At 38.5% G+C, this 27,526-nt stretch overlaps 1 protein-coding gene across 7 annotated transcripts in view; it reads left to right on the forward strand.

The window, feature by feature from the left end:
* The first annotated feature begins 4,196 nt into the window (after window positions 1-4,196).
* The window catches only part of LOC124169689 (RNA-binding protein 39), a 35,363-nt gene continuing 12,033 nt past the window's right edge, over window positions 4,197-27,526 (forward strand). Inside the window, exons 1-12 of one of the 7 annotated variants that reach the window (XM_046548369.1) lie at window positions 4,197-4,443; window positions 6,605-6,660; window positions 6,906-6,972; window positions 7,412-7,581; window positions 9,249-9,626; window positions 9,995-10,050; window positions 12,176-12,496; window positions 13,687-13,801; window positions 14,918-15,010; window positions 19,796-20,185; window positions 23,906-24,110; window positions 27,288-27,423. In XM_046548369.1, coding sequence (XP_046404325.1) covers window positions 9,618-9,626; window positions 9,995-10,050; window positions 12,176-12,496; window positions 13,687-13,801; window positions 14,918-15,010; window positions 19,796-20,185; window positions 23,906-24,110; window positions 27,288-27,423 — 1,325 coding nt within the window. In that variant the 5' untranslated portion in view covers window positions 4,197-4,443; window positions 6,605-6,660; window positions 6,906-6,972; window positions 7,412-7,581; window positions 9,249-9,617. Of the gene's footprint in view, window positions 4,444-6,604; window positions 6,661-6,682; window positions 6,973-7,411; window positions 9,627-9,994; window positions 10,051-12,175; window positions 12,497-13,686; window positions 13,802-14,917; window positions 15,011-19,795; window positions 20,186-23,905; window positions 24,111-27,287; window positions 27,424-27,526 lie in introns of those variants that run through there. The other 6 variants (XM_046548371.1, XM_046548367.1, XM_046548366.1 and 3 more) reach the window with 6 other exon arrangements.

The raw sequence follows: 27,526 nt of genomic DNA on the forward strand, positions 1-27,526 counted from the left end.
AACTTGACTTACCTTTGTTCAATTAGCATGCAGTGAATTTCTCCCAGAAATTCAGTCTCTTTGGGTCTCAATTATGTACACTCAATGAAACTGTTCACATTGTTGCCAAGCTGAACCCACTTCTTTCAGTGGACCTCAAAGATTTTCTCATAAGAAGACAGATTTTGGCAATATTAAGCTTGCGTCAAGTGGCCACCACTTGGTGCCAATTTTAGGCCTGCCTTGCAGTGCAGAAGATTTAGCACAGTTAAGCAGCATCATAATGTGACAGAGGGCACATGTGTATATTGTATTCTAGAGGCAGTATCCTCGAAGCCCTGAAGTCCCTGACAATTGGTTTTCTTTGGTGTACTCCCCATCTTCAGTTCTTGACTAACCCGCTATGCACAAGGGTTGTTCAAGAAGTAATGCCCCTTATTTTTTTCTCAGAACATATTTATTATAAAGAGTCAGAATTTGGTGACAATATGCATCAACATGTCTTGTCCATGCCCTATTTTTCTACGTAGTACCCACTACGTTCTAAGGCCTAGCGCCAATATTTTGGGGGAGCATGTATTCCCTGGTGGTAAAAGCTCTTGTCTTGTAGGCGTTGCCATGCCGAGCAAGGCTGATCATGGACCTCTGTTTCTGCATCTCCTGAGGCAGCAACTTTCTTTACCCATCACATTACTTCACTCCTACCAACTACAACGTTGCCATACACTGCACACAAATGTTTATGGATGTTCACCGGTATCTTTTTCTGTACACATAAATTCAATAACAGCACGCTGCTTTTAGCGTGAGTCTTATGTAGATGCCATTTTGATGCTGTGCTGAAGTTCTTCTATCTGCTAGAACAGTGTCAAACTTCATCAGTGCAACAACTCAACTCCTCTTGAATGCCCATCATTGACAGACTTCACACTTACAATGAACCTTAAAAAAAAATGATGTCTCTCCCGTAGTGGAAGTGCATGCGACTACTCTTGATGACAGGCTAGTGTGGATAGTGCAATGCAGAGGAGGTGTACTCCCGGAGGCTGGCGTTGATTGGCGTGCTGTCTCAGCAGCTGGAAGGTGAACCTATGCGTGACTCACAGCTGTGTCTACACACCATGCCAAATGAAGTGTTCCTGAGATCCAGCTGTGGTCCTGATAGCCATGTGATCCCAGGAAGGGAGATTCTGCTCCATTGCTAACATGTTAAGCATTTGCTGGAGAGTGGAGTAATACAGTTCATTAAGAACAACTTGGGAGCTGATAAATTCAACCCACACTCATATAAACAGCCAGTCTCTCACATGAGGACCCTAGAAAATTCTCATTTTCACTATTGCCCATTTGATTTCTGGAAATTGCCTGAGATGTTGAAGACTAGAATGAAAGAGTATTCTCAAATGCCATTTGATCAAAAGCTACTATGTATTGTGACATGATTTGTCCCAATGTGTTGGCAGGGATGGGTGATCTGTAGCCATAGGTACAGTGATAGGCACACATCTATTTAATTACTCCCCCTTGGTCTTATTTATTATTACTTCCGCATTTCTTTTATGTTTGGAAATTAATTTATTCCTTTTACTCGCCCAATGTTGAGGCCTGAGGGCTGTTTTTGGTGGTCAGTGCATGAAGAAATTAATACATGGCAATGATGAGAGAAATGATGTCCAGGAAAAGATAAAAATTTTCTGTCCGGTCAAATTCTTTTGCCGATGGAGGAAACTCTATCTTAATTCACTCTGTTGCTGTCAATAAGCAACCACTTCAATCTTTGAGACTCATCCTCAACTTTAGAAGCAATAAAAAGTGGAGTTTCTTTTGCCCCAGCCAATGGATAAGAGTGGATTGAGATTCAAGATTATGGAATTTCTTTGGGTATGAATAGTTTTGTTGGGAACTTTCGCAATTAGGCCATGTTACCATTGAAAATATTAAATAAATTACATTTGTACATTTCTATATCTGTGACATAGAAGATAATTTAATCTTAATTATTTTTCTGCATCATAGGATACTTATTATTACTGAAGGCAAGCTGAAATCGGGTAGTTTATGGGTTAAGGTAAGTATGATGTAATCATTTTAAAATATGCTTATATCTTATTCTGTTCCTTCCTTCATCAAAGGGCAGTGGTGGGTCCAGGATAGGGACAAGGGGGGGGGGAGATAAGTGGAGGGTATAAACCTCCCAGCAGTTGTGGGTGTCCAAAGAAAATAACCACTCTCTCTAGAGTGAATTGGATACCCTCGGGGGTAGGGGCTATAAGCCCCCTAACCCCTACATGTATTTGCTCCTGAATTGTAAAATACCAAAAGAGTGTAAAATAGGCCCTAATTTTAGGACTAGCTTGTATTTCAATTCGTTAAAGCAGGTAATTATAAATACTGTTGTACCAAGTGGCACCCCCAAAAATTTTGATTTTATTTAGTTTGAGTTTTGACCAAATGGGGGGGCAGTAGTCACCTTAAATCCGCCACACTCACAGGGGGATTCTGTGTTGCAAGTTGGGCCATGAGGGTTTCTATGAATTACATAAAAAACATGAATATGCTTCATTTATCATGAAAAACAGTGAGTACATTGATTATAGCTCGTCAGTAGAACATATGTTGCCGAATAGGATGCACCTGCAGTATGGCAATGTTTGCAATGGGTAGAATAATGAATATAAAATAAAAATGTGATAATAAGAATATATAAATGAAATACAATGAAAGTTATCATTGAAGGACAGGTGGAAAGGAAGAAGGGCAGAGGTAGACCATGGATAAGATACATAGAGCCCCCCAGTGATGAAGAATGTGGAGCCATAGAATTATGTAGGTGCTACAATATTAGCTGATTGGAGATTTGCGAGGAGAGATGACTCTATTAGGATTGATGACTGTTGATGCTTTCCATCCAGTCTTAATCTGAAGCCACAACTCTCCGGAGTACTAATTGTATGAAATTTACTTGAAATCAATTAATTTCTGACAAAAGTAACTTAACATTTAATCCAGAGCAATTACTTAACCTGCAATCAGGGCATCACTGTAGTATACATATTTTAAATCTGTAAGTACCATCTCACCGTGATTCCAATGCCATTAACTAGTTCGCATTTCCATGAAGTGTGTTTGGTGTGTTATTTTAGAAATAGTTTCACGAGAAAGAAATCAGCTGAGAGTGTAGTCATTTTTCCAAAGATCAACATACTACCCTGGAAGCTGCTTCAATAAGTGTGTAGTGGGGTATGCTTTGACACCACAGCTGCTAAGAGTGAAAACAAAAGTTACAAGGCAATGGGTATTGCAGTGAAAAGTGACTTTTAAGTTTTAACTAATTTATGGGTAACTTTACAGGCATTTAAATAAATATCAAAAGGATACGAACATATAATTGAATGTGTAACTCTAACCCTCCAGCCTCAAATTAGTTCATGCGAATGAGTGTTTTGTAAATGGCACTTGATGAGAACCAACTGTGTCCATTGTGTGGGACAGAAAGCTGATGTCCCCTGGTACCTTTCATTAAGAACAGACTTATTTTTAAGGTTACTCTCCATCCTTACTTCCCTCATAGTGCAAATGACCTCGGCTGCCTCCACCAAATACCAAATTATACCTAGGAGGAACCAACTATCACAATATTCTACTCCTGATCTTCCAATTAAAACATCTAAATAAGTAAAATATCAATCTGTCTTCACATTTTACATTCCTTTGCCTATTCCTCATCCTTTTTTATCGGTGCTCAATTTTCGGCAACAACAATTTACTACGATTCAAATGAGAGTTACCAGTATTTTCTTTATGCTTTTATGTGATGCTCCTACCATTGGCTCTATGTCATAAATGGTTCATTGTGCCATAACCCTTGTACGTGATGGAAATTTCATAATATCAATAACTTAAGTATTTTAAATGTATGTACAGTCACAAACAAAGAACATCTTGCAGTAATAATTCAGTGAGATTTTTGTTTTCAAACGGGTTAGTTGTGACAGGTTTTGTCTGTTTTCCTAAATACTAGACGTTTAATTTCACAAATTTAGACATAACTGAATTTTTCGGAGCAGATATCACAAAAAATACACGATAAATCGTTTTTTTTTTTACCAAAACAAGATTTCTCTCTTCTTTGCTTGAGTGACCATCAACTATTCAAGTTCGAACTTCCCTCCAAAAAGTGTAAAACAAATGAAAGTTGAAGAATCCAATCCCTGATTTCACTTTTGTAAACCCCTTTCGGCTGTTGTGTTCTATCGGTGGAATTGATAACGAATGTTCGTTGATATCCTCAGAATTATAATAGTTTCTAGATTTCAGTTGCAGGTATTGATATCATCTGTCCCACGATATATTCGAATATCGAAAGTGACGCCATAATCCTCTACTCTGCTATTTCCGACTCGGAGTAGTCGTTTGTCAACTCCTTACTTCTGTTGTAGCCATCTTGCAGAATTCCTTCCATAGGTAAGATTTACTATATATGGGTACAGTTTAGCTAATTACACCTGTTATTTACCAATATGAAACAGTTAATTTTGTATTATTTTTAGTTTCTAATTCATTACATTTCGCGGTCGTGTGTGTAGTACCTACCGAGTTAGCTTGTCAACATTTTACGTCATGCTCGGGGCACTATGGCCGTGAACTTTCTTGATATTTTTTAATATATTGTGGTTCTAGAACGGCGAGTGCTGCCTTTCGCGTGTTTCGTTGGCCAATCATGCCATGAAAATTTCCTGAATTGTTTATATGTTCTTGCCATTCTTTTATTTCTCATGCCTGGTATGTCTCTTGGGTATCTATATTTACCGACTCGGAAGTTTTCGACTCGATTATCATGTTCTTCGTCCTGGGGCACTCAATTAGTCAGTTTCATTCTTGGCTGTTGAACTCGAACAATGAATGTAACTCATAGTTTGCTACTTAAATGACCTGAGATTTATTTTATGCAAGGAGCTGTGACTCGGACATAATCTCAAAATTGATATTTCATATACTTTTTGCGGCGGCTATATCCCCACCAGAATCAAATCCTATCTTCTTTAAAACTTATTTTGCATTTATCCTCATTGTAGATAATAGTTATATATAATTTATCACCTGAAAGACGTCGGATTTAGGGATTTTTTTCAATCGATGAACATGCTACACACATCACCGGTACCTCAGATACGGACGTTTACTTCTTGCATAACCTTGGCCTTGGATTTTGTGGTTCTCAGTGTGTTGTCAGCGGTATCTTTATCTGGTACTTGGCATCACTTTGGTGTATTGTGGACTTCGACGTCGCAGTTAAACGGATGGGTCAATGTAAACTTAAAACGCCGTAGTTCGTTGTCCCCAATAATTTTAATTCAATCATTAGATGCATTGAGATCAGAATTTTCGGCTGGAATTGGACTATAAAAACGCGTCTTCTGCTTCCCCGTTATGCCGATGGTTTTAAGTAGTAATACTACCGCACAAATCACACCAATAATTAAATTTCTATTTTCTATGACTGATTTCATTAATTAGCTTAAGGTTGGTCTACTTGCTGTTTTTTTAGATTACTTATGCTGTGTTCAGTTAATTCTGAAGGCCTGGTTACATGGAGCATTAATCAGGAGTTACTTTTTTAAATTTTTGAATGTAAGAATGAATGAAAAAATACGCCGTGATACCTCCCAACTTGTAAATGCGTGTACAGAAAATAGAACCTGTTCTAATTTGTTTCACTCTATAATGCATTATCTGTTCCCGTCAACTGAAATCATTCATGCACCTGCACATTAACTTCTGTGTGTTAACGTAGGTACTGGATATAACCAGGCCTTATTCTCAGTGTAAATGGTATATAAAGTTACCCTTAATGTGTATTACTTAACTATATCCTCTTTAGCATCATTGCAAAGGTGAGGTGGGCAAACTTTTCTCGAAAGTGTAAACTTAAGAGTTTAATGTTAGTTGCGAAACTTTCACTAAGTTTCCTCAGGCTCTCTTACTCTTCAAGGGGATTTCATTGCTTCTGTCCTCATCACTAAGTAAATCGGTCCCAGAATTCTGTTGTAAAATTAAGCATATTAGAATTGGGAAATGAAGAATATAATGCAGGAGTCGGCAACAATTCATCCCTGTGGGCTGATTTTAAAATTTGTATTAACGGTCTGGAAAGTAATGCTGATGGCTTGGGGGCTTAAATAATCAACTGGGCAAATTTCATTCAAGCTTTATGGAATTGCTATAGCTCTTGCCTAATGAGTTTGAATATTAAAAAAATAATATTAATGACTGATTTATGCCTATTTTCACTTGAAATGAAATCCAACTCCAATAATGCATTCCTGAAGGTGCAATAGCTTTAGTTCATAGCCAGGGAGTTCGGAAGGGTGGGATATTGGAACTCTTGCCTTCTTCTTCCACGGGATGCGTCTCCTTCCCAGGGATTTTTGTCCAATGACCACTCACTTTTCGTCCTTCTTCCCAAATTTGATTTTATATCTGTGTTCTGATTACATTGCCATGCACCTCATGATGGCTCAGTGAGTTGAAATGCATTTTGTGGGAAAGCACTACAGTTTTTCTATTACGTATTCATCAAGCCAAAATCTTTTGATATTAATGTTATTATGTTGTACGTTTTCAGGCATGGCTGAGGACCTTGATGTGGAAGCACTTCTAGAAGCCCCCTACCGTAAAGGAGTAAGTAATTTTAGTGTTCTGTTGTAAATAACATTTGTATTTTACTTCTTAATCCCCTTTTACATGAACTTAAGCATTCGTCCTTGGTCCAGAGGAATGAAAATTTAAAATTATTGTTAATTAAATGATTATTCTCAATTGAAAGAGTGTAAAACTAGATTATTTGTCTAATCAAGAGTGTAATTATTTCTTCAGAGCAGTCATATACCTGTCTGATATGGTATCCCCATTTCTGTATCTTGTAGACCCTTACATGTCACAGCTTGTTGCATCCAGCTCAGACCTAGCTACAGTTCCAGCATCTGCACAGAGGTAGTACACATACCAGTATCTTTGTTTGGTACTGTAATTGCCGTCAGCGCTCTCTAATGTGCGACCAAAAAGACAATTTACTAGTTATTTTGTACCCTCACTCACTTCTTATTTTACCACTTAGTGTAGAAGACTTGTACTTAATTTACATTTCTTTCAGTCGTAAGTAACTTTTAGCTTTAGAGGGTCCATGAACTTGTTTGATTGATCAAGAGAATTCCTCCACATTACTGTGGGAAGGTTTTTGGACTTTGAATTGTAGAATTTAGTTGATCTAAATGCCTATTGTTGTGAAGGCTTTCCCCAATAAATTTGTGTGATTCACTGCTAGGTTTCTTTCTGCCTTTGGAAGTTGTTCATGTGACCCTAATTTCTTTTTTTGTGATGACAATTCTCTCTACTATCGTGGTTCTGAATCTGTCCCCTTCTATTATCTCAGGATGCCCCCGAGATGGGTTTGCAAGGGACAAACTCTAATGCCCAAGAGACACCCAACGGGAAAGGGCTCTCACGAAGAATGCCAAGGATGTAGGGCCTGATGGGTGAGGGCAGCCGTTGCCCTTTAAAAAAATACGAGACCGATGATGATGATGCATAAAAGCCCCAGAGGTGTTGATTTGCGTCGACAATTGTCAATTGTGTTTGCAGTTGTGTATGTTTGTGCATTGTGTGGCAGGTCTTGTGTGAAAGAAGGAAGAGAGTGCTTGAGTTGTCATTTGATACAGTAGAATATATTTTATTGTCGCTCACTTCACTTATTTGGCCAATTGTCTTTCAGCTGATCCTGAGAGTGTGTGGTTGAATGACCCGAAAATGGGGTGGCTGTAGAGCTCTGTGAAAAGTTAATGGCACCTGCACTTGAACCCATTTTTGACATGGTTGGGGCAGGCTATTTTGATGACCTATTGGGAGAGAGGGGTGTGGATGATGGTGACCATTCTCTTTCTGGAATCCATTGAAAATATTTACGCTCGTTACTAAACATCTGAATTAGCATCCGTAAAATAAACTGCTTTAACGATCCCTCTCTTAGGGGTTTGCCGCCCTAGTGACCCTGCCTGCTTCTTGAGGACTATAGAGTTGCCCTCTCCTCCCAGCAGCCTCCCCAATGGTCTCATTCCCCTCTTCTCCCCATTGTTCTGCACGTTTGGGTGCTATAAACTTTTAACAGAGCTATACTTATTTTGCTGCTTGTTATTCATACATTTAGTATGCTCCCCTTCCTTTCTCTGGTGGTGGTCTTGGTCAATCAGGCTAAACAGCTAAATGTAGTGTTTCATATATCAGGGCCATGACATTTCAATTATTACCATAAAAATTGCCTCACACACATCTTACATGTTTTAGTAATTCATGGCTATCATATGATAGGGGAATCCTTTCTTTTTTTCAAGAAAACTCTTGCCAGGTATTGTTGGCATGACAGATTTCGGAAAGAAAAGTTGCACCAAGGTATTTGGTCATTGCTTTTTTCTACTAATCCATCATAGTTAAAATTCACTTCACATCAAAAGCTACTCCTACCTGCATTAATATTTTTACAATACAAAACCTTCTTCTACTCTTTGGAAGATACACCTAACACGTTGGTTTAAGAACTTAAAATTATAAGGTAACCTATATCTCCTTTGACCTTTTTGAGAGGCAATGTGTGTAAATGGTGCATGTATTGTTAAAAATAATTTCAGTCTTACATGAATATGCATGAAAGCAGATCAATATTTGTTCAGTGCCGTTCATTGAGGCATGGCTTAATATGCAGCTTAATGCAGTACACCCTTGAGATATTGTAATGGCATGGTCAGAATGTCTTCCAGTTACTCATGTAAATGGTGCCAATTCGAAATTCAGGTCTTGAATGAAATTATCTTTGCCAGCTATTATGAGTTATCTTTTTGTTATTCTTAGGCATTTTCAGTCAGATGCCTATTTTAGAGGAAGCATTCATTGCAGTCATGTCTAAATATTGACACTTCCATTTTTATTCTAATCATATATCACTCTCATTCATCATAGTGAATTTCAGTAACACTTATTGTATTTCATGTAAATTATATTCATGATAGACGTAATAGTTTTTACTGAAATTAACTTTTTTTGCTTTCGGCCCGTCACATAGTGAAGCTCAATTTTGTGTAGCACTTTTTGTATGTTCGCTGGACAATAGAGTATAACAATATTTGATGTGTAGGTCTGAAATATGCAATTATCTCCCCATATAATTTTTAAGTGGAGAGTTCCAGTCATGAAAAATTTTTCATGCTGTATCTTTGCAGAAAAAAGTGGTGTGATGGCTAGGTAATCGGACACCCTGTCAGGACACATAGCTCATAAGAGGGTAAGTATCCTTGGCTCCACAGATTAAAAGTGATGATGCTATTTAGAGGGGTCAAATTGCTGTGTCCCTCTGAAGGAGGAAGACAACCAGTCCCCGTAAACTGCTTCCTTTGATCCACTCCTCTCCTCCCACCCCCGCTGCCTTTCCAGTTTTCATTCTCTCCCCAAAGAGAGTACCTTCTTTTTTTTTGTTTGAGAGACTCCTGTGTGTGATGTGTTGTGTGCGAGATGAATGAATGGATGTGTGATGATGGCCTAGCTGCTTTTTTCAGGGGGCTGTTTAATGAAGACTAACACGGACCACTTACATGCGAAAAGTAGAGTATATATTATTTTTTTCACCTTTTGTCCAATCTTCCTTTTTCATCTGATTTCCAGCAATTATCCCATTGCATAGTTCTTATCTAAAGACAAGTCTGTAATTGATAAGTCAAGAGCTAGGAAAGACAAAACTTTGCCTGCCCTTGTACAATGCCCTATTTGTGCTCAGACAAGTCTCATGCATTGTTTTCATCCAGGGGTTTTGGCTGTTATTGTTGTGGCCAGTAAATTAATTATGGATTCCCAACTTTTTTCTCTTTTTTTATTCCCCTCCTGCCTTCCCTGTTCTTTGCTTCCTCTCCTCCTGCTCCTCTGCCCCCCTTCGATGGTGCCGTCCCGTTATCAACATTTCTGCTGTTTGTAGGAGGAGGTGTCTGCCAAGCCGCGGGAGAATGGAGTGTCTTCCCACAAATCCTCAGGGTGAGTCATACTCGTCTCTTGTATTTTCTGTGCTAATGGGGCATATTATCTCAAGTCCTGGTCACATGGTGCATTTACTCCCAGAGTTTGTGTCTAAATGTATGCAAGCATTAATGAACGCAAACACTCAAGTGTGTATCCATCGAACATGTGCGAGTGCTTGTACAGAAAATAGAACCTGTTCTAGTTTGGTTCATGCAACTGGTCAACCAAAATTGTTTATGCATTTAGACTAAGTACCGGTCAATGTACCAGTCCTTACACCTTAATGAATCAAATTCAAATCAGCTCATTAATAGGGATGTGCGAGTACTCAAAAATTTGAGTCTGGAAGTATTACGAATGCGGAGTCATGTAATTTTGGTTGCAGAGCTGTCGAGGCCACTAAGTTCAGAAATCTACCGAAAGAAGGCGCTATCATGAAACTCGTGTAGTAATATCGTTTATAAAGTCATTCTAATGCCTTGGCCTAGGAGTTTCAGCTTTTGTATTCGTAGCAGTCAACCACTATAGTAGTCGCTGTGGGTGCCAAATACCTTTTCGTTAGCCATGGCATCCGACCGTCTTCTGTCCTGGCGGTTTATTCGGAGTACACCAAGTGGACCATAGCATTGCTCATACTTTCTTTTGCGATACCTTTATACCCTAACATACTTTCTTTACTCAAATGCCAAGGGATTGCGGAAAAATTGTTAGGATTTCCATAGAAAAATGCAACTTCTATATTTCAGCTGGCAATGCTTGTTTTTCCCTGTGTTTGACATCACAAGTGATGCCATCTTTTAGCCTTTCTTAGCACTAAGGAAGTCCAGTGTTAATTTTCGTTTATTCCTTTGTTGCATTTAGTTTCCCTCTTGAACCAACAGAAAATAGAGGCTATGCTTGATTCAGCATAGTAAGAAATAAAGAAAACTTATTTTTTTGATCTTCAAAGCATAAGCTAAGTTCTATAGTTTGTTTGCTTCGTTCACAAAAATCCATGAACATTCAAGATCCATATAAAACGTTAATATAACTTTTAATAAAACTTCCCATGGTTCCCAAACCTTGCAACTTTGAAAGGAAATACTTGCTCCACAAGTGTGTTGCTGAATACATTTTTCTGCAGGCAGTAATACTGTTTTGTGGAGACGTCTAAATCTGCTGCCTTAGAATGTAGAACAATTTGTTTTTATGCATGAGAATTTGAAAGGATCAAATATTACATGATAACTTTTCATATACAATCTTCATTGCAAGTGTACTAATATCTTTATTGTGGGTTCTTCTGAGCAGTTTGGATACGTACATTAAAGACATTACTAGAGGTTAATTCTCAATTGTGCTTTTGGAACTGTTAAAGACTCATTAATTTTCATTCATCTCATAATTGTGACTCGATTACCTTCAACGTTCCTTGTTATCTTTTCATTTTTACATCAATCTAACAAGGGGAGACCACGTACCTTGCTTCGCCTTTTTCAATGCCATATTTTTTATGACATTCGGAATGGCGAACGCATCTCTTAACTGATAGTGGTTTGATTGAATGGGCCTTACTTTGGCTGTAATTAATTAATTTCGGAGTGGTATTTTTAACAAGCATTATATAATTCCAAAATAGCACCTTCTCACTAACAGGGTCAGTTGGTCTAGTGGTGAAAGCATCCGGCTCTCACCTGGGGGGCCCGGGTTCAATACTTTGTCATGGCAGTATATTTTGTAGTTTTCACTTTGGTCATACTGCGACAATTTTTGAGACACCAATTGAGGCACCAGCTGTGGCTTAGCAACCGACCTGGTTGAAAACCTACAAACACTCAATTCGCCCTATATACCTTGAAACCCTATGAGTAGGCAATTTAAAATACTTCCTTGATTTTTTTCATCTCGAGTAAGTTTACTGAAATATGGTATTTCCTGGAGTATAGGTCATTTATACAAAAGTTAGCAGCCAACGTTTCGATTTATTTTCTTAAATCATCTAACACAGCCCTGAAGATGATTTAAGAAAATAAATCGAAACGTTGGCTGCTAACTTTTGTATAAATGACCTATACTCCAGGAAATACCATATAATATATTAAATAAGGTCAAGAAAAGGAAAAAAATGTTAACTGAAATAGCATTACCACTGTGATTACAGAAAGAGCAAGCACCGCAGCCGTAGCCGGTCGAGGGAACGTGGAGACAAGTCGGCACGCAAGGAAGACAAGGGGAGGGACAAGGAGAGGCGTGCGCGGAGCCGGAGTCGAGAGCGCAGGAAGGAGAAGGATGGGGAGAGAAAGCGTGGGGGGAGCCGCGAGAAGGACGGCAAGCGCAAGAGGAGTCGGGAGCGCGAGCGCTCTGGGAAGAGGTCACGCAGTCGCAGCAAGGAGCGGAGGCACCATCGGCATGCTTCTCCCCACGGCCCATCCCGGCGTGAAAGGTTTGGACACCACCGTAAAGGATCTCCATCGCCCATCGGGTAAGTGTACTTATTGGGTCATTTTTACATACCTCTCCCTCTTCAACCAGTTCATTATTATTTTTTGAACTTTGTGTTACTGATATATAGCTTTCAAAAACTTTGTAATTAAATGAAAGCTTTGGTGCTGGCCACTTCACACTTAAGTTTCCTCGTTAAAAAAAATTTGGAGAATGGTGCGGGAAAGTAAAGTTTGTTGTTAAAATGAAGAAGTTAAAATTGCTCTCTCTTTCACTTGGCAGGTGAGGTCCATTTGACTTTTAATTTTTCAACAAAATATTTGGCTAATATTTATGAGGTTTTCATCCATAACTGTGCCAAAATGTAGAAGTTAAAGTAAATTTAGGTATGAATAAGGCCTTGTAAGAGGAACCCCCCTGGCACCTAAATACAATGAACTACTTACTGAACTGTGGACTGCCTAAGACTTCCTTCCGTATAAAATGATCCTTCTTATATCATTCCTCTTATAATTGAGCCCTGCTTCTGAAAATATTTTAATGTGTCAAGGCATTTGCATTGCTGTAGCTTGTCTCAGTTCTAGTGTATGCTGTTGTAATTACACCTTCACATGAAAACTTCTGGAGAACAATACATAATAAGATCATGTTCATTTAAACTTGTGAAGGTTTATTTGCTTTTTACTTGTAAGTAAATTTATTCTGTTTATTTCTTTTCCTTCATGAATACTTTTAAACTTGATGATGCATCTTTTTTCCTTGAAATGCAAATATGCTAAACATATTTAATAACATGGCAAAGTCTTGATGCGTAGTTTTCCGCGGCGTTGTCTAGATGATGTCTCCATGTTCCTGGGTTTCACCGCGTGCATTTTCTTTGTGACGACAGTTTCGCCGGTATTCCAACCGGGTTCTTCAGGTCGACCTGAAGACGCCGGTTGGAATACCGGCGAAACTGTCGTCACAAAGAAAATCCATGCGGTGAAACCCAGGAACATGGAGACATCATGGCAAACTCTTTTTTAATGATCAAATTATTAAACAAAATTGGGAGATTTTTAAAAATTTATTCATCATAAATCTTTGCCTGGAAATATATTATTCCAAAATTTCTCCTGCTCCATACCTATCAAGGTGGCTTACAGGGTAATTTGTAGATGTAGACAAAAAAATTTATCATAAGCTTTTAGTATCTCTTTCACTCGTGACATTTTAAATATTTCTTCACAGGCGCCCAGATGAACTGTCTCCTGAGGAACGAGATGCAAGGACAGTATTTTGCATGCAACTTTCAGCAAGAGTTAGGGGTAGGGACTTAGAGGAGTTTTTCTCAGCTGTTGGAAAAGTAAGTCACTTAAGTTTGTAAGCAAATTTTGTTGCAATGGTTTGAGGCGTTGCTTGATGGAACTCCTCCATGATTGTCAGGAAAGAATAGAACTTGGCTAGTTCCATAATAATTTGCTACCGGTTTCAGTGCATTGTATCATCTTCTGGCACACTCAACAAAATTCACAGTCGTAAATAGGAGTATGCACGAGGAGAAAAAGTTTTTTCCTCTTTTTTTCCTTGAACATGCTCCTTTTTAACATCTGTGAATTTTGTTAACTGTGCCAGATGGTGATGTACTGTATTGAAACTGGTCGCAAGTCATTAAATTATTATGGAACTAGCTAAGTTCTATTCTTTCCTGACCAATTTTCTTGTGCTTCAGTCTCTTTTGGCTTAGAATTTGATTTGGTTTTGTATGAGGTGTACAGTATGGCGTGGCTTATTTCCATTCTTTCCTAAAGGTTTGATTTCAGGGTCTGAAATTAGCCCATTGGATTGAGGTGATGTCTTAAATTGGTCTGATTGTTAAATTGTGAAGATGGTCTAAGAGGAGATGAAAATATTTTTATAAACTCAGTTGTAGCGTAAAGTGGATCTGTAACATTCCTGAGGAGGCGTATGCCAATTTGTTTTATGCCATATTGTTACTTGAGCTTATTTTATTTTAGTTTGGTCTAAATATGCTCCTTTTAGGGTTGAATGCTGCTAATGGTCCCATTTGCTTATGAGTTGGACTAGGTGAATTACCGAGGGCTGTCAAGCCGGGTTGTATGGGTGAGTTGGGTTTTCACTGTTTTGGTTTGAGTTGTCAGGTCCCCTCACTGTCGGTCTAGTGATCTGTCAGTTAGGGCGCCCTTGAACTCACAGGTTAGGTTGCAGGTGTCTGTGGGCAGTAGGTGACACTAACATCAGATCAGTGCTACTCATTGTGGGATAATGAACCGTTAATTTTGAGCCTTTATGTCTATGATCATCACCATTGAAATCAGAATCAGAACTGTCTTCAGAACTTAAGCTGGAACCCCCGCCTTATAATGCACCCATTTTCAAACATCATTATTTTAATTTGTAGCACAGCTCTTTCTTAATGAAATTATTTGTTTATGTGTTGTTTTTTTTCCTTTTTCCACAGGTGAGAGATGTTCGCCTCATTACCTGCAATAAAACACGCAGGTTTAAAGGGATCGCGTATGTTGAGTTTAAAGATCCAGATGCAGTGCCCTTGGTGAGTCCCATGTTTAGCATTTACGCAGGGAGCATTCTCCTGTTTAATAATGTGCACCATAAGAAGTGCTATTTAGTTTGTTGTTCCGACTTCCCAGTCTCCTTTCCATTTCTGCCATCACAACATTACAACGGTCTCATTTCACCGCCTTCCAATCTGATTTAATTAGTATGCCAATATATATAGCTCAGACTCTTGTTGTTGCCAAATGTGATTACATAGTCATTCATCGGCCATTTCTCATTTTATTTCATCTATTTACTGTCAGTGGTGAAAATGATTTTGATGTCATCAGTTAAAAATCCTACTTGCAATTAAGGATGAGTCTGTTCTTAAATTTTTTTGGTTCTCGGTACCGGTCCGGTTCTCCCCAATCGGTTCTCAATACTCGGTTCCAAGAATGAACTATTATTATCTGAATTAATGGCAAATTGAAATGAACAAACAGAAGTGAACGAAAATAATTTCACTAAAGATGTGAATCAAGGAAAGCTCTGTTAAAGAATACATGATCGACCGATTTGTCACGTTGCATCAGGTGGCCACTGGTTCTTCCTCCAGATTTTGATTTCAAAAATTCAACATTTTTACTCTATTTATTCTATTTTTGGTAGAAATTTTGCCTGCAGTACTGAACAGGCTTTCACTGAAAACAGTTGTGGTCGATGTTGATTTTGAAGGCCAACATGAAATATGCTTGGAACACAGTTTACTTACTGCATAGCATTAAGATCAATACTGAAACTCCCCCAACTCCTGATGACATTATCCGTTAATTTGTTGTAACTTGTGAGTCAGTTCAAAATATATTCTGTATTCTGCGATGTTGCTTAAATTTTTACTTTAATTGACAACTTATTCGCATGCTTCACTGTCACAGTTCTTATAACGTCAACAAATACAGCAACACTGTGGATAACCTGAGCAGGCGTGAGCTAATGCATAATTGTGACGCAGCGTTGCATTCTGCAGGATAACCACACTTATCGACGCCTTGCATAGGTTTATCAACTTACGAATAAGCTCTCGGAACTCATCTTCCTCTTATGAGGAAGAATTACTGTATATGTACATGATTCAACCTTAAGACCACTTTCATAGGAAACTATTTTCTGCTGGCCACCATTCACAGCATGGCACACGGCATTGCAGAGAGTCGTGTTGTCTGAAAGCTGCCTGAACTTCATGTGCACGGTGGCCGGCAAAAAGTCATATGGCCTGAAAGTGGCCTCAATGTATTTCACTGTCTGTTGCCTGTATTTCACGCCTTAGAAGGCGCATTGCCAGGATCAGATTGAAATGGGTGCCGTGCCAACAGCGATGCGATTCGACTCATTTGGACTCGTTTAAAGATACATATAGAGACCTATGAAAAGTTGAAGGAATGGCGCCGTGCTGGGGACGGCGCACAGTGGTTCAAAATCGAAAAAAGGTGGTCGAAATTATTACCACTTTTATTCGTAGTCACTGTTGTATTATGAAGAAGCTTTTTATAAGAATTTTGTCCTCTGAATACGAATTTGAAGTTATTTTTTTTTTGTATCTTTGATATTATTGTTTTTAAATGGCCTATTATTTAAACAATTAAATGTTAAAAATATAAATTGTATTCATTTATTCATTCAAGGTGTAGATTGATACGCATCAAATAAATCGAGGTATTTTTTAAGATCTGTGACTGTTATTTGTTAAATTTAATATTATTTATAAATTATGTAAACAATTAAAGTTGACCGTTTTTAAAGCAACGGTAATTTTGTACAATTTTTATCTGTTCAGCCTAAGTTTAATATTTTATGCATAATCTACGATACTTTCATTTTTTTAATGAATCTGCTTAACAATTCAAAATATAATACAATATGGTCAATGCCCTCAAGGCGTGGATGAAATTCGCATCAGTGACCTTCAAGTTGTTTGGTGAGGTAAGTACAAGGTTTGAAAGCAAACATTCAGGCATTCTAACTTTTTCTCTTAATATTTTTTTCCAGTTTAATTAAATTACTGAATATTGTGACTAAGGCTATGGGATATCACATAAATAAGGATATTTATGTTCGTCCCTTTTATCCCTTCCATCGATCACGTAGTTCGACTAATTTCCGACTGAACTCAATATTACTCAAAGCGAAAAATTCACGAAGGATATTTCAAAATAACTCGCACACACTCAAATTTTGTCCTCACTCTTGAATCTGTGACTATAGCAAATGCGTTGTTAACGGCTTAGGCGTGACTTTAAATGCCCGTGGTCCTTCTTTCAGCGAATGCGATGCACCGTCGGAGTCCTCTGAGTCCATGCCTCGAGCGTACGCGGGCGAGACATATCTGCCTGCTTTCTTTCTGTGCTTCTTAATTGCCTTTGTTTGTATGCTCGTATTTTTCGAATATTTTTCCATCTGGTGCCAGTATGCTTGCTCTAAGAGCAGCGTCTGGCGGACTCTCATGGAAGATATTCTTCCACTCACGCCCCGATTTATGTACTTTCTTAGCGATTGTGCGTTCTGTGTGGGGGACGCTGAATGCTTTTCTCTGTGTATCATTATCATCTGCTTCTCTGGCTTATCGTTTCCTTTCTCTTTCATCGTGGCAATGATAGAGAAGGCATGGACCGTCCAGGCATTGCCACTCATTGGTTCTCGGAACCTCGAAGACCTGCCAGGATCTGATATCTTATTTACGACGTTTGACTCTTAGGGTTAGGGTTTTTTTCACGCCTACGTTCCTTTGGTGGTTTTATTTTTTTCGGCCTTGGGTCCCTTCCGTATCTGAATTCCTCCTTAGTTGACCATTCCACATTGGTAGATGGTATGCGGCGACATTGAGGGTAGTCAGAGAGAAAAATATTCCTAGCACACTTTAAACACTTTAGCTTCCACTTTAGCAAACTTAAAGGACAAAGATGAGATCAGGTAAACCTCGTTGAAGAGCAATAAAACTGCGGACGGGCGCTACCCTCTTTTTTTGGCAATAATAATCATTTTCGACCGTGCGGCGGCTTCCAGTGAATTAGCGTGCTATAAAATTCATTTGAAGAGTCCGCTTTCCCAACGGGTGACGACGAAAGGGTATTCTGGATATTGTGAAAGTTAAAAATCCATAAAGTCTTGAAACATATGTTGCACAGGCCATAAGTTCGATTATATTCGTCACTATTGCTGTTATAAAGATTATTTCTGATGAATGTCGAGCCTCACTAAATATCATACGCTGGGGCTACTGGAAAGCCCTAAACGCACTAAAGGAATGAAAAATCTATTATAAATAGATCCCGTATTGCAAACCAAGTAGCACTATAACATGAAAGAAACCTGGCACCTTTCCTCGGAAAACTTCTCATGCTAGCAATACCGCCACCGGGCGGCGCGCCGCCCGGTCGGCCTGGCGGCTGTCGCCGCAGCGCATTGCACCGTTCAACATAAAACCATCTTGAGGCCAAAGTAGCAAATAGTAGCAAGATTTTTCTTTTGATATAGAATCTATAGACTATATACTTTCAATTCGCGTCAAAATTTCTGGGGGGCTCAGAGGTGCCCAAAACGATTTTGCTATTTATATTTAAAAATTCAAGTAAAAATAGCATAAAGTTTAAACATTTTTATTTCCAACTATAAAACTGCGGAAATAAAATAAATCACCAGCAGTTGTACACGAAGGTACTAATTTATGCTCTGTATTTTTTTAAAGTTCATACATTGTCTGAAACCTTCTTTATATGAAGGTGAACTTCTTTAAAAATGAGTGATTTTACGCATCAGGCGTTTTTATCCCGGAGGACTCATGTTTGACCATTTATACAGACTACAATGAGCCACAAAATAGTCGTAGTACTAGCCAGTATCATAGATCATATAGTGTAGAATACGAATAGTACCTTCAAAAATTCCTCCAAAAAAGTTGAAAAAATGACTTTCGACCAGCTTTTTCCGATTTTGAACCACTGTGCGGCGTCAGGCAAAAAGTCAGCTCGTTTGAAATCGGCTACAGAAATGTTACAATGTTGGTGAGAGTGACAAACTGATGAAACCTTAAATGTGCGTGTTAGGGAGCAACTCTTGAAAGAAAAAAACGTGGATGCCGTGCGATTGGAAAGTAATACATACTTTTTCTAATCTTTTTTTCTCACTTTTTGGCCTTGAATACACTGCAGGCCATTTCGACTATGGGCACCAAATTCAAATCCTCACCACTGTTCAAAGCCGTTCCTAAGTACCGACTTTATGCGACTGGTTCTCGATACCAGTTCCACAGGCAAGAACTAGCAGTACCGAGAACCAGGTACTGGAAATGACCCATCTCTACTTGCATTATATCATTTGCCCAAACTCATTCCTAGACCTCTAATTTTGCTTTCTTTATCATAAGTTATGCATAAAAGATTGGCTGAGATTTATAAATATCCTTTCAAGTAAGATCTTTAAGTTTTAGCCAATTAAATTACGTTCCATACTGAGTGTATGTTACAAGACTTTAATGAGAAGGATATTATTAGGCAGAAATGGAGACTTGGTCTAGTGTCAGTTTCAATGAGGATTTTTTTACTTTTCCACTCTTATATTTGCTTTCAATACACAACATGTTCACGAATTTGTGGCATTAACTCACAGCAATTCCAATTCTGCCACATCTGATGATGTTATAAATGTTTTAAATGCTAATGTATTTAAAAGTAAATGAAAGTGAAAAATAATTTTTTAAAACAATACTCTTCATATAGAGCCTTGAGCTGTCGATTTTAAATGAAGAATGTTTGCCTGATGTTTTTCAACTTTGTACACTTCACAGGCAATGGGTCTTAGTGGTCAGAAACTTCTTGGGATTCCCATAATAGTTCAGCACACACAGGCAGAGAAGAACCGAGCTGGCACGAGCACCGTCGGTGGATCATCAGCTTCAGCTGCTGCAGCGGCTGCCACAAAGGGTGTGGGTGCCGGCGGTCTTGGTGTTGCTGGCAGTCTGAGTGCGTCGGTGCTCGGAGGCCTGGGTGGAGCGTTGGGTGGGACAGGGGTTGGTGTCGGAGGAGGGGGACCAATGCGACTCTACGTTGGTTCTCTCCATTTCAATATTACAGAAGACATGCTTCGTGGAATATTTGAACCATTTGGAAAGATTGATAACATACAACTGATAATGGATCCAGAAACTGGCAGGTCAAAAGGATACGGTTTCATCACAGTAAGTAATAAACTATGTACATTAATTTGTGAGAAATAATTATTCGCATTACTTTTTTAAATGCTGTGTTTTGAAATTATAGGCTGGCAATGCCTGAGGATAATTTTGCCTAGGTCTTTGTGCGAAGTGGTGAAAAGGATTCAGCTTACATTAGTTTCAAAGCATCAACATCAATTTCAGTTATCACTGTCTTGAAATCTAGCCTACCCAAGTTTCTTCAATGGAGGCCATGCAATATATGTACAGAAACTTAAATTCTAGCTCATATTTTGCACCATTTAGATCTTTATCAATATTTTTGTACTATACCTAGAAATCCTCACAATGTGGTTTTCAATGGATATTTGATCCATGACGATTATCACCCTTAATTTCTGCTGGACTCAGCTGGATACTCTCAGATATCAACCTATCCCATCAGTAGAGGTTGCAAATTTGTGCAGACAGTTATAATGCAACAACTGTGCAAAATTAACTTGGTTCCTTGGAAGTGTATGTTTTGACTCTCTCTCTTGTAAAAGTTTGATCTAACCTTGAGAAAAACCACTACATTCAACATTTTAATGCAATTAACACCTTTTCGTTCATCTCGATGATTTCTCTCTCCCCCTACAAAGTGGTAAGGGTTTGCAAAATTTGAAACTATGATAATCCAAGTTTTGAAGCAAACTCAAGTTTGTTCAAGCAACTTACAAGATATCAGTGATCGTGTATTTCTGTTAATGGCGTGCCTATGTCTAGTGGTAAAACCAAAAAAAATCTGTTTTCTATGTCAGCGTTTCATAGCATCATTTTAAATTCAGTGAAGAATGAAACCAGAAAACTAATGAAGGCCAATGAGTTGAGTTATAATTTTCATGAGTTCATGAAAGTAAACTAATATTGCAAAATTGTAAATCTGCACGACATTTAAAAAATAATGAGCCAAAACACAACTCATTTCTGGCATCATTTAAGTTTGTTTATCATATTTAAACCAAACAGTAAGCTCATAATTTCAGATTGATGTCATGTTTTGGCTTAATCTTTCTCAAATATTAAGCAGATTGATAATTTTTAATGCCCTGTAGATAAAGTAATTACTTTAAGAAAGTTGGTGTTTCCTTAAGTTTTCCCCAATATGCAACTTGGGCTTTATAATGTAGCGACATGTTTTGGCTGCATGATGAAGGTCAGTGACGGGTTCAGTTGTGCAGGTAGCCCAGCCATACCAGCTCATCTGCCAAGTCTCATGGGCACCAGCACAGACTAATTCTCCTGCGTGGAAACTTGGCCCTGTTGCCGGGAGTGATGAGCCATGTCCTTCTCTACAGCCGTGAAACATTCAAAAGGGGTGGGAATGTAAGGGTGGGATGAGTATTGCCTGGTCGAGCGAGTGGGGGTTAAAGAGAGGTCCAGAGCGTGTGTGGAAGAGGGGTGGGTAAAGGACCTTCAGCCTTGCCTTGGTGTGTGGGGGGCGTGTTTTTTTTAAAACGTCCTCAAGCTACGTCACTGTAGGGAGGGGGGGGGAAATGGTAGGGGAAGGGGGTTTGGGATGTGTAAGATGGGTGTGAGGATGGAGATGCAGTAGGAGAGAGTAAACAAAGGTTTTGGCAAGAAAGATGTCTCTGAAAGGGGGAACGGGGAGGAGTGCTTGAAGAAAGTTCATGGTTAGAATTGGAAGTGCCTATTCATCACGAGTAGCCCAAAAAATATCTGATAGTAAATAGAGCCCAATATTTAAGATATTTAACTTGTTTATTCTAGAAAACTTCCATATACATGAAAAGATATTAGCCGAAAAAATGTGATATTTTTTGCTTTTTCTCTTCTCCATAGCCACTTCCGCCATGGCATCCAACTTGCCTAAATGAGGAATAAATTGGGAGTCCAGATCAAAATTTCTTAATATTTTGAGGGCTGCATAAACTTCTTTTTTATGTGGTGGAATTATATCCTCACTTGCAGCTTCGTCCTCACTGCTGTCACGACTATAGTCGCGGCCGCTGCTTCTCTTCTGTTTGTTGCTTAGACTTGCTAGGCACTGACTGAAGCCCTTCGCACACACTCTCATTTATTTAGTTAAAGCCAGGGTTGATAAAAATCATGATTTTTTTCAAAAAATTCATTTTTGTTGATTTTTTTTATTTAAATCGGATTTTTTTAAATTTAAATTGGATTTTATTGATTTGAATGAGATTTTTATGATTCTCCATTCATCAAAAATTCAGTTATTTGCAAAACTAACTATTTGGGCAGCATATTGGAGAATGATCGTTTGCAGAAACAATAAGAGGCAACATACACTAAACTTAATACAACATTTAGTCAATCAGAGGAGAGAACTATGGAAATGCCAATGGTATCAAATTAAAAATTACACCAGCATAATATAAAATTGCCATTGGAAGTATCAAATGTGCTATATTATGCGGTTCTAAAGCATATGAAGTTTAGAAAAATTCTGTAATTGCAACTTTGTATGGTGCCAACGCTTAGAAGTTAAATCAGAAAACAATTTTTTTTCAACGGATACACTAGTATTCTAACCAAAGCCAAAAGCATTCCTGCAGTATAATTTCTATTTAAGAGCCACCGTTGTGCTGATAACTGTCGATTCATTGTATTAATTAAGAAATTATACACTTACAGCTTCCTTGACTCTTTAAAAATCAAACATATAGATCACATTATGATTTAAATCGCCTGATTTTTTAAAATAAAAATCATGTGATTTAAATCAATCAACCCTGGTTAAAACCCATTCCATACAATTCAGCGCTTCCTGGATGAAAGACAGACGCTGCCTCCCTCGTGGATAGATAGCAAGGTGCTTGCACGAAAACTTAACGCACAGAATCATCAAATCCCCATTAAAATTGGTGATAGAGCCGTTTCGCCCTCAATATAAACTATGATATCATCAGTGATACCCTTACCACCTCTCCCCACATCTCGTCATTGACAACCGCAGTATTTTCCCCGACCTTTCCCCCTCCCTGAAATGTATAGATGTATGTAAAATGAGAAACTTTATAATGAAAGATATGTTCTCTATCATTGAGTGACTTAATTCTTTTCCTTCTTCTTATTTCCATGTGTTGTCACTAGGTCGCCTATTTACCTGCAAGAACATTGAAATTGGTACAATTTTATGGACTTGCAACACTTTCTTGTTATGATTCAATTACGTAGGGTTTAAATAGGAGTGTAAGGAATACCCCACGTGACCTTCCACACATATTTAACTACGAAGTATTGTCAACGTGATGTTTACGAGTCGGCAACTAAATAGGGAAATTGTATCATCTGCAATATTTTTACTGAACTCCTACACCCCCTAAATTCTCAGTGTATGTTTTAGGCTAACTCTTTCCCTCAAAAGTTGTACTATCATTTACTATTTCACACTTTGTTGCACCACAGTTAGAGGGATTGATTTTTTTTGCTGCTTTCAGCGGAAGAACTAGTTCTATTAACAGATTTTTAGCTGTTGTTCGTATAAACAAATCCCATTTGCTCCTGGGGTTCAAGCCCGATGTTCATAATTTCAAAACATTTCGTATTTTCAAAACTTCGTATTACGAATAGCACCATGTATTTGCCGAAGGCTTTTCGCTGGGACCTCAATTTCACGTTGTGATACCAAAAATTTTGTAATATCCTGCTTCGTATAATCAAGAGTTTACTGGATAAGGTTTCTATGTTTTGACTTCTGATTCATATCTTCCTGTTTTTCAGTTCCATGATGCAGAAGATGCCAAAAAGGCGTTGGAGCAGTTGAATGGGTTTGAGTTGGCTGGCCGGCCTATGAAGGTAGGCCACGTAACAGAACGATCAGATTCAGCATCTGGCCCATCAATTTTGGACAGCGACGAGTTAGATCGCACTGGAATTGACCTAGGTGCTACTGGGCGATTGCAACTCATGTTCAAATTGGCTGAAGGTATGTGGTTACTATTTTATCTTTTAAAGTACTCTGATAATGCAATAGATTTGATCAAATGACATAAGGCACCAACCTAGAAAACCAGAAATACTCTGCGAATTTTGGTCTTCTGTAAAATGTGAGGGAATTCTATAATTGCTAGACAGAGGATACCCAGGCTAGATCTTTGATTGTCCATATTGATGGAGAGGGAATCTCAAACAGATAATCAAAAGAGATAGATGATGAGCATTGAAGAACCATGGCCATGTCTGTCAGTTTTGGGGTCATCTCCTGCTTGTAATCATATGATGATGAATGATCAGAATTTAACTTTTATTTATCAAACATTACCATAGGCATCCCGCAACAGTCCTTGTGTTTTCACCAACTATTTGTTAACCTCTTCCCTACGCAGGGCGTGATTTCACGGCCTGAATTTTCTGATGCTAAAGAAGGAAGGCCGGATTTTCACGGCTTGAATATTTCGAAGCAAAAGGGCAAAGGCCGTGTTTTCACGGTTTCGCGGTCAAGAATACCTAGTGGGTCCCAACCGCCATTAGGGTCCCTCGGCGCGAGAGGTCCGACCCTTTCCTATTGTCCGTGTGGGGATTACCTTGTCCCATTCCGGCTCTTAGTGTCCCACTCAAGGAAGGTGCTCATGGTCACTTATTTGTTTCTAAGTTAAAATAACTAAAAACGTTCATGTTGCATTTATTGAAAATCAATGCGAGGAATTACATTCTGTATGTTCTCTGCTGAGTTGATCATCACCTAGAACAATTTTTGGAGACGCTAAGGTTAGATGTTTAATTGTCATTTTTATAACTTACTAGCAAGTTTATGGGAGCGATATTGTAATGATTTAAATCTAAAAATATACGTTACTCTGTTAGCTACATTCTAAGTGTACATTTGCGGTGAAATTCGATAGAATATCCGATTTAACTTCTATGAAAAAAAGCCCTCGTAATGTAATAAAATATGATTCTCTCAGTTCTTTGTCGTGAGCCAAAATAACAGCGACTACTTATAAATAACCTCTTACCAACCTTTGAATACAAGGGTATTATAAACGAATTTCGCTATAAATACTGATTAATGCATATCCTAAAAATTTATAAATTTAATGTACCAATAGGGAATGTTTTACGTAGACACATGTTGTGAGAAGCATTCCATACCATTGCAGGAAAGAGCACTGCCCTACCCAGGTAATTACTCTCATGCCTTGGTTCTCTGGTCAGGTTACATTTAGGTGGTCTGCCCTGTACACCTCACGGACTTACTTCGGGACACATAAGCGCATTAACATTTTCTTGGAAAAACTTATTACCCTCCAACTAGCACACCTAAGAGTATATTGGTGCAAGTATCCTCCTACTGAAATATGTCTGTGGAAGATGATAACCTCATTCTTCTCGGAATAGCTCATTTTCTTTTCAAAATTTTCTTGGCGTGTATTCAAATTTAACCGTAAATGTTCTGTACGCATTCCCTTTCCTACTTCTGCAAGGATTGTCTTTCAAATGATGTTTTGGTGGAATTACATTTTTTCTTGGAATTATACAGCCAGGATTTTTTTCTTGAAGTGCCTTTCGATGGTTCCTTCGAGCTTTCGTTAGTTTTGCATACGTTCTCGACGTGTTCAGAGTTACTTGGATGAGTGGAGCATTAGGCAAACTTGCTGGACGGGAATTTCCTTGCACTGGGAAAATATCCAGGCTAATTACAGATCAATCGATCCTGGAAATACTCACGAGAAGTGTTAATGAAGACAAGGATAGTGACTCTAGAAACAGGTTTTTTTTTTTTTTTTTTTCTTATTTCGTGCGTAATATTAATATATATTTACCTAAGTGAAATTGCTTTATAAATATAATTTTGCAATTTCAGACAACAAATTTGTTTGATTCAAGTAGTTTTATGAGAATTTTTCGGGAAAATATTCTTCTTAAAAACTTGGAAATGTTTCATTCCCATGTTTTCAGAGAACTCGTGGAGAGCAGACGCGAATGACGCGGAGTGTGGATTTGGGCATCATGGATATAAAATATGTTAATATCATAAATCGTAAATACCTAGAAGTATGCTAGGAACATTGAGAGATTTCATTCCCTTTAAAGTATTTTTTGGTCTGTGGTCTAATGCCCTTTTGCTGAAAACCCTAAAAATAACCGTAGGACTTCGTTTAAAAGTTCTATAGGCATTGCAAAATGAAAGGTATGCATTGATGAACTGACATTTAATGTAATAGTAACAATTAAAAAAAATTACAATCGAACTAGTAACAATAAACTGACCGCAAAAGATGGGCTGCCTGCGGGAAAAGGGTCGAGGATTATATTTGCCCAGTTGCCGGGGAAAGGGTCCGGCACCCCGCTAGAAAAGGTCATTAAGTGGAGGGAGCGACTACCTGGACGATTCGTTGCCGAGAAACAACTCCGTACAGGGCGAAAAAGAAATGCTCAAAGCCTTCGTACAGCCAAAAGCAACTTTGCGTGAAGGAGCCCGGCGCGAAAAGGTTAATGAAATATCTTGTGAAGCTCTATACACGCAATACAGAAAATAAGCAATACCCAGAGATACGTTGAGCGAAGCAATAGTAGGAGCTGCAGGGAGCAGAGCTTTGCCATTCCTTGAATGTTTCTTATGGTGGGAACCATCAGAGTTGACTATGGCCTTCACCAAGCCAGATCGTTAAGTTTCCTCCACACCCTCCACTCTGTAGGCCTCGGATGTGAACCCTAAGAAGCTCTTGAGTGCAACGGTTAACATGCGGTAACCTCCACTACGGATCTACTTCCTGCCTATAACACAAATGTTGATGGAAAAATTTTCCTTATAATGCAAAATACTATTTTTTATCAATAATTCATTTTAGAGGGTCACTTTCTATGTTTTGGGCCCAAGTTCAGGCTTCATTGCTGGGAGTTTTCATATCTGGAGAGTTTCGTTTGTTTTTACGTGCATTGTCCATTGGAAAGGTCTGGGACAGGGCCAATCACTTTGAAATAAGGGGATTTCCTTAAAATTTCTCTGTATGGGGGTTCCTTGCATGGAGGTTGTACTGCATCAGCAATTTCTGGTATCCTTTAATGGATTTTAAAATTTTTGTCTTGAAGGAGTCTTCTTTTCTGCATTTTGGTGGACACAATGAAAATTAGCCTAATGGAGTTTTCATTGTTTTTTCAGGTACTGGTATGCAGATACCTCCAGCTGCGGCCAATGCACTGAATTTGAACCCTGTTGGTGGTCTACCTTCACAAGCTGCCACTCCTCCTATAGCTACTCAATGCTTCATGTTGGCCAATATGTTTGATCCAACAACGTAAGTGATATAATTTGTTTTACTGTTGGATGAACTAATGATGCCGATCAGGCAAGGAAGTACTTGCCTTTGTGAAATTGGGTGGAAAAGAGTTTGACTTCCA

The sequence above is a fragment of the Ischnura elegans genome, chromosome 12, assembly GCF_921293095.1.
Source record: "Ischnura elegans chromosome 12, ioIscEleg1.1, whole genome shotgun sequence".
NCBI classification, from domain to species: domain Eukaryota; kingdom Metazoa; phylum Arthropoda; class Insecta; order Odonata; family Coenagrionidae; genus Ischnura; species Ischnura elegans.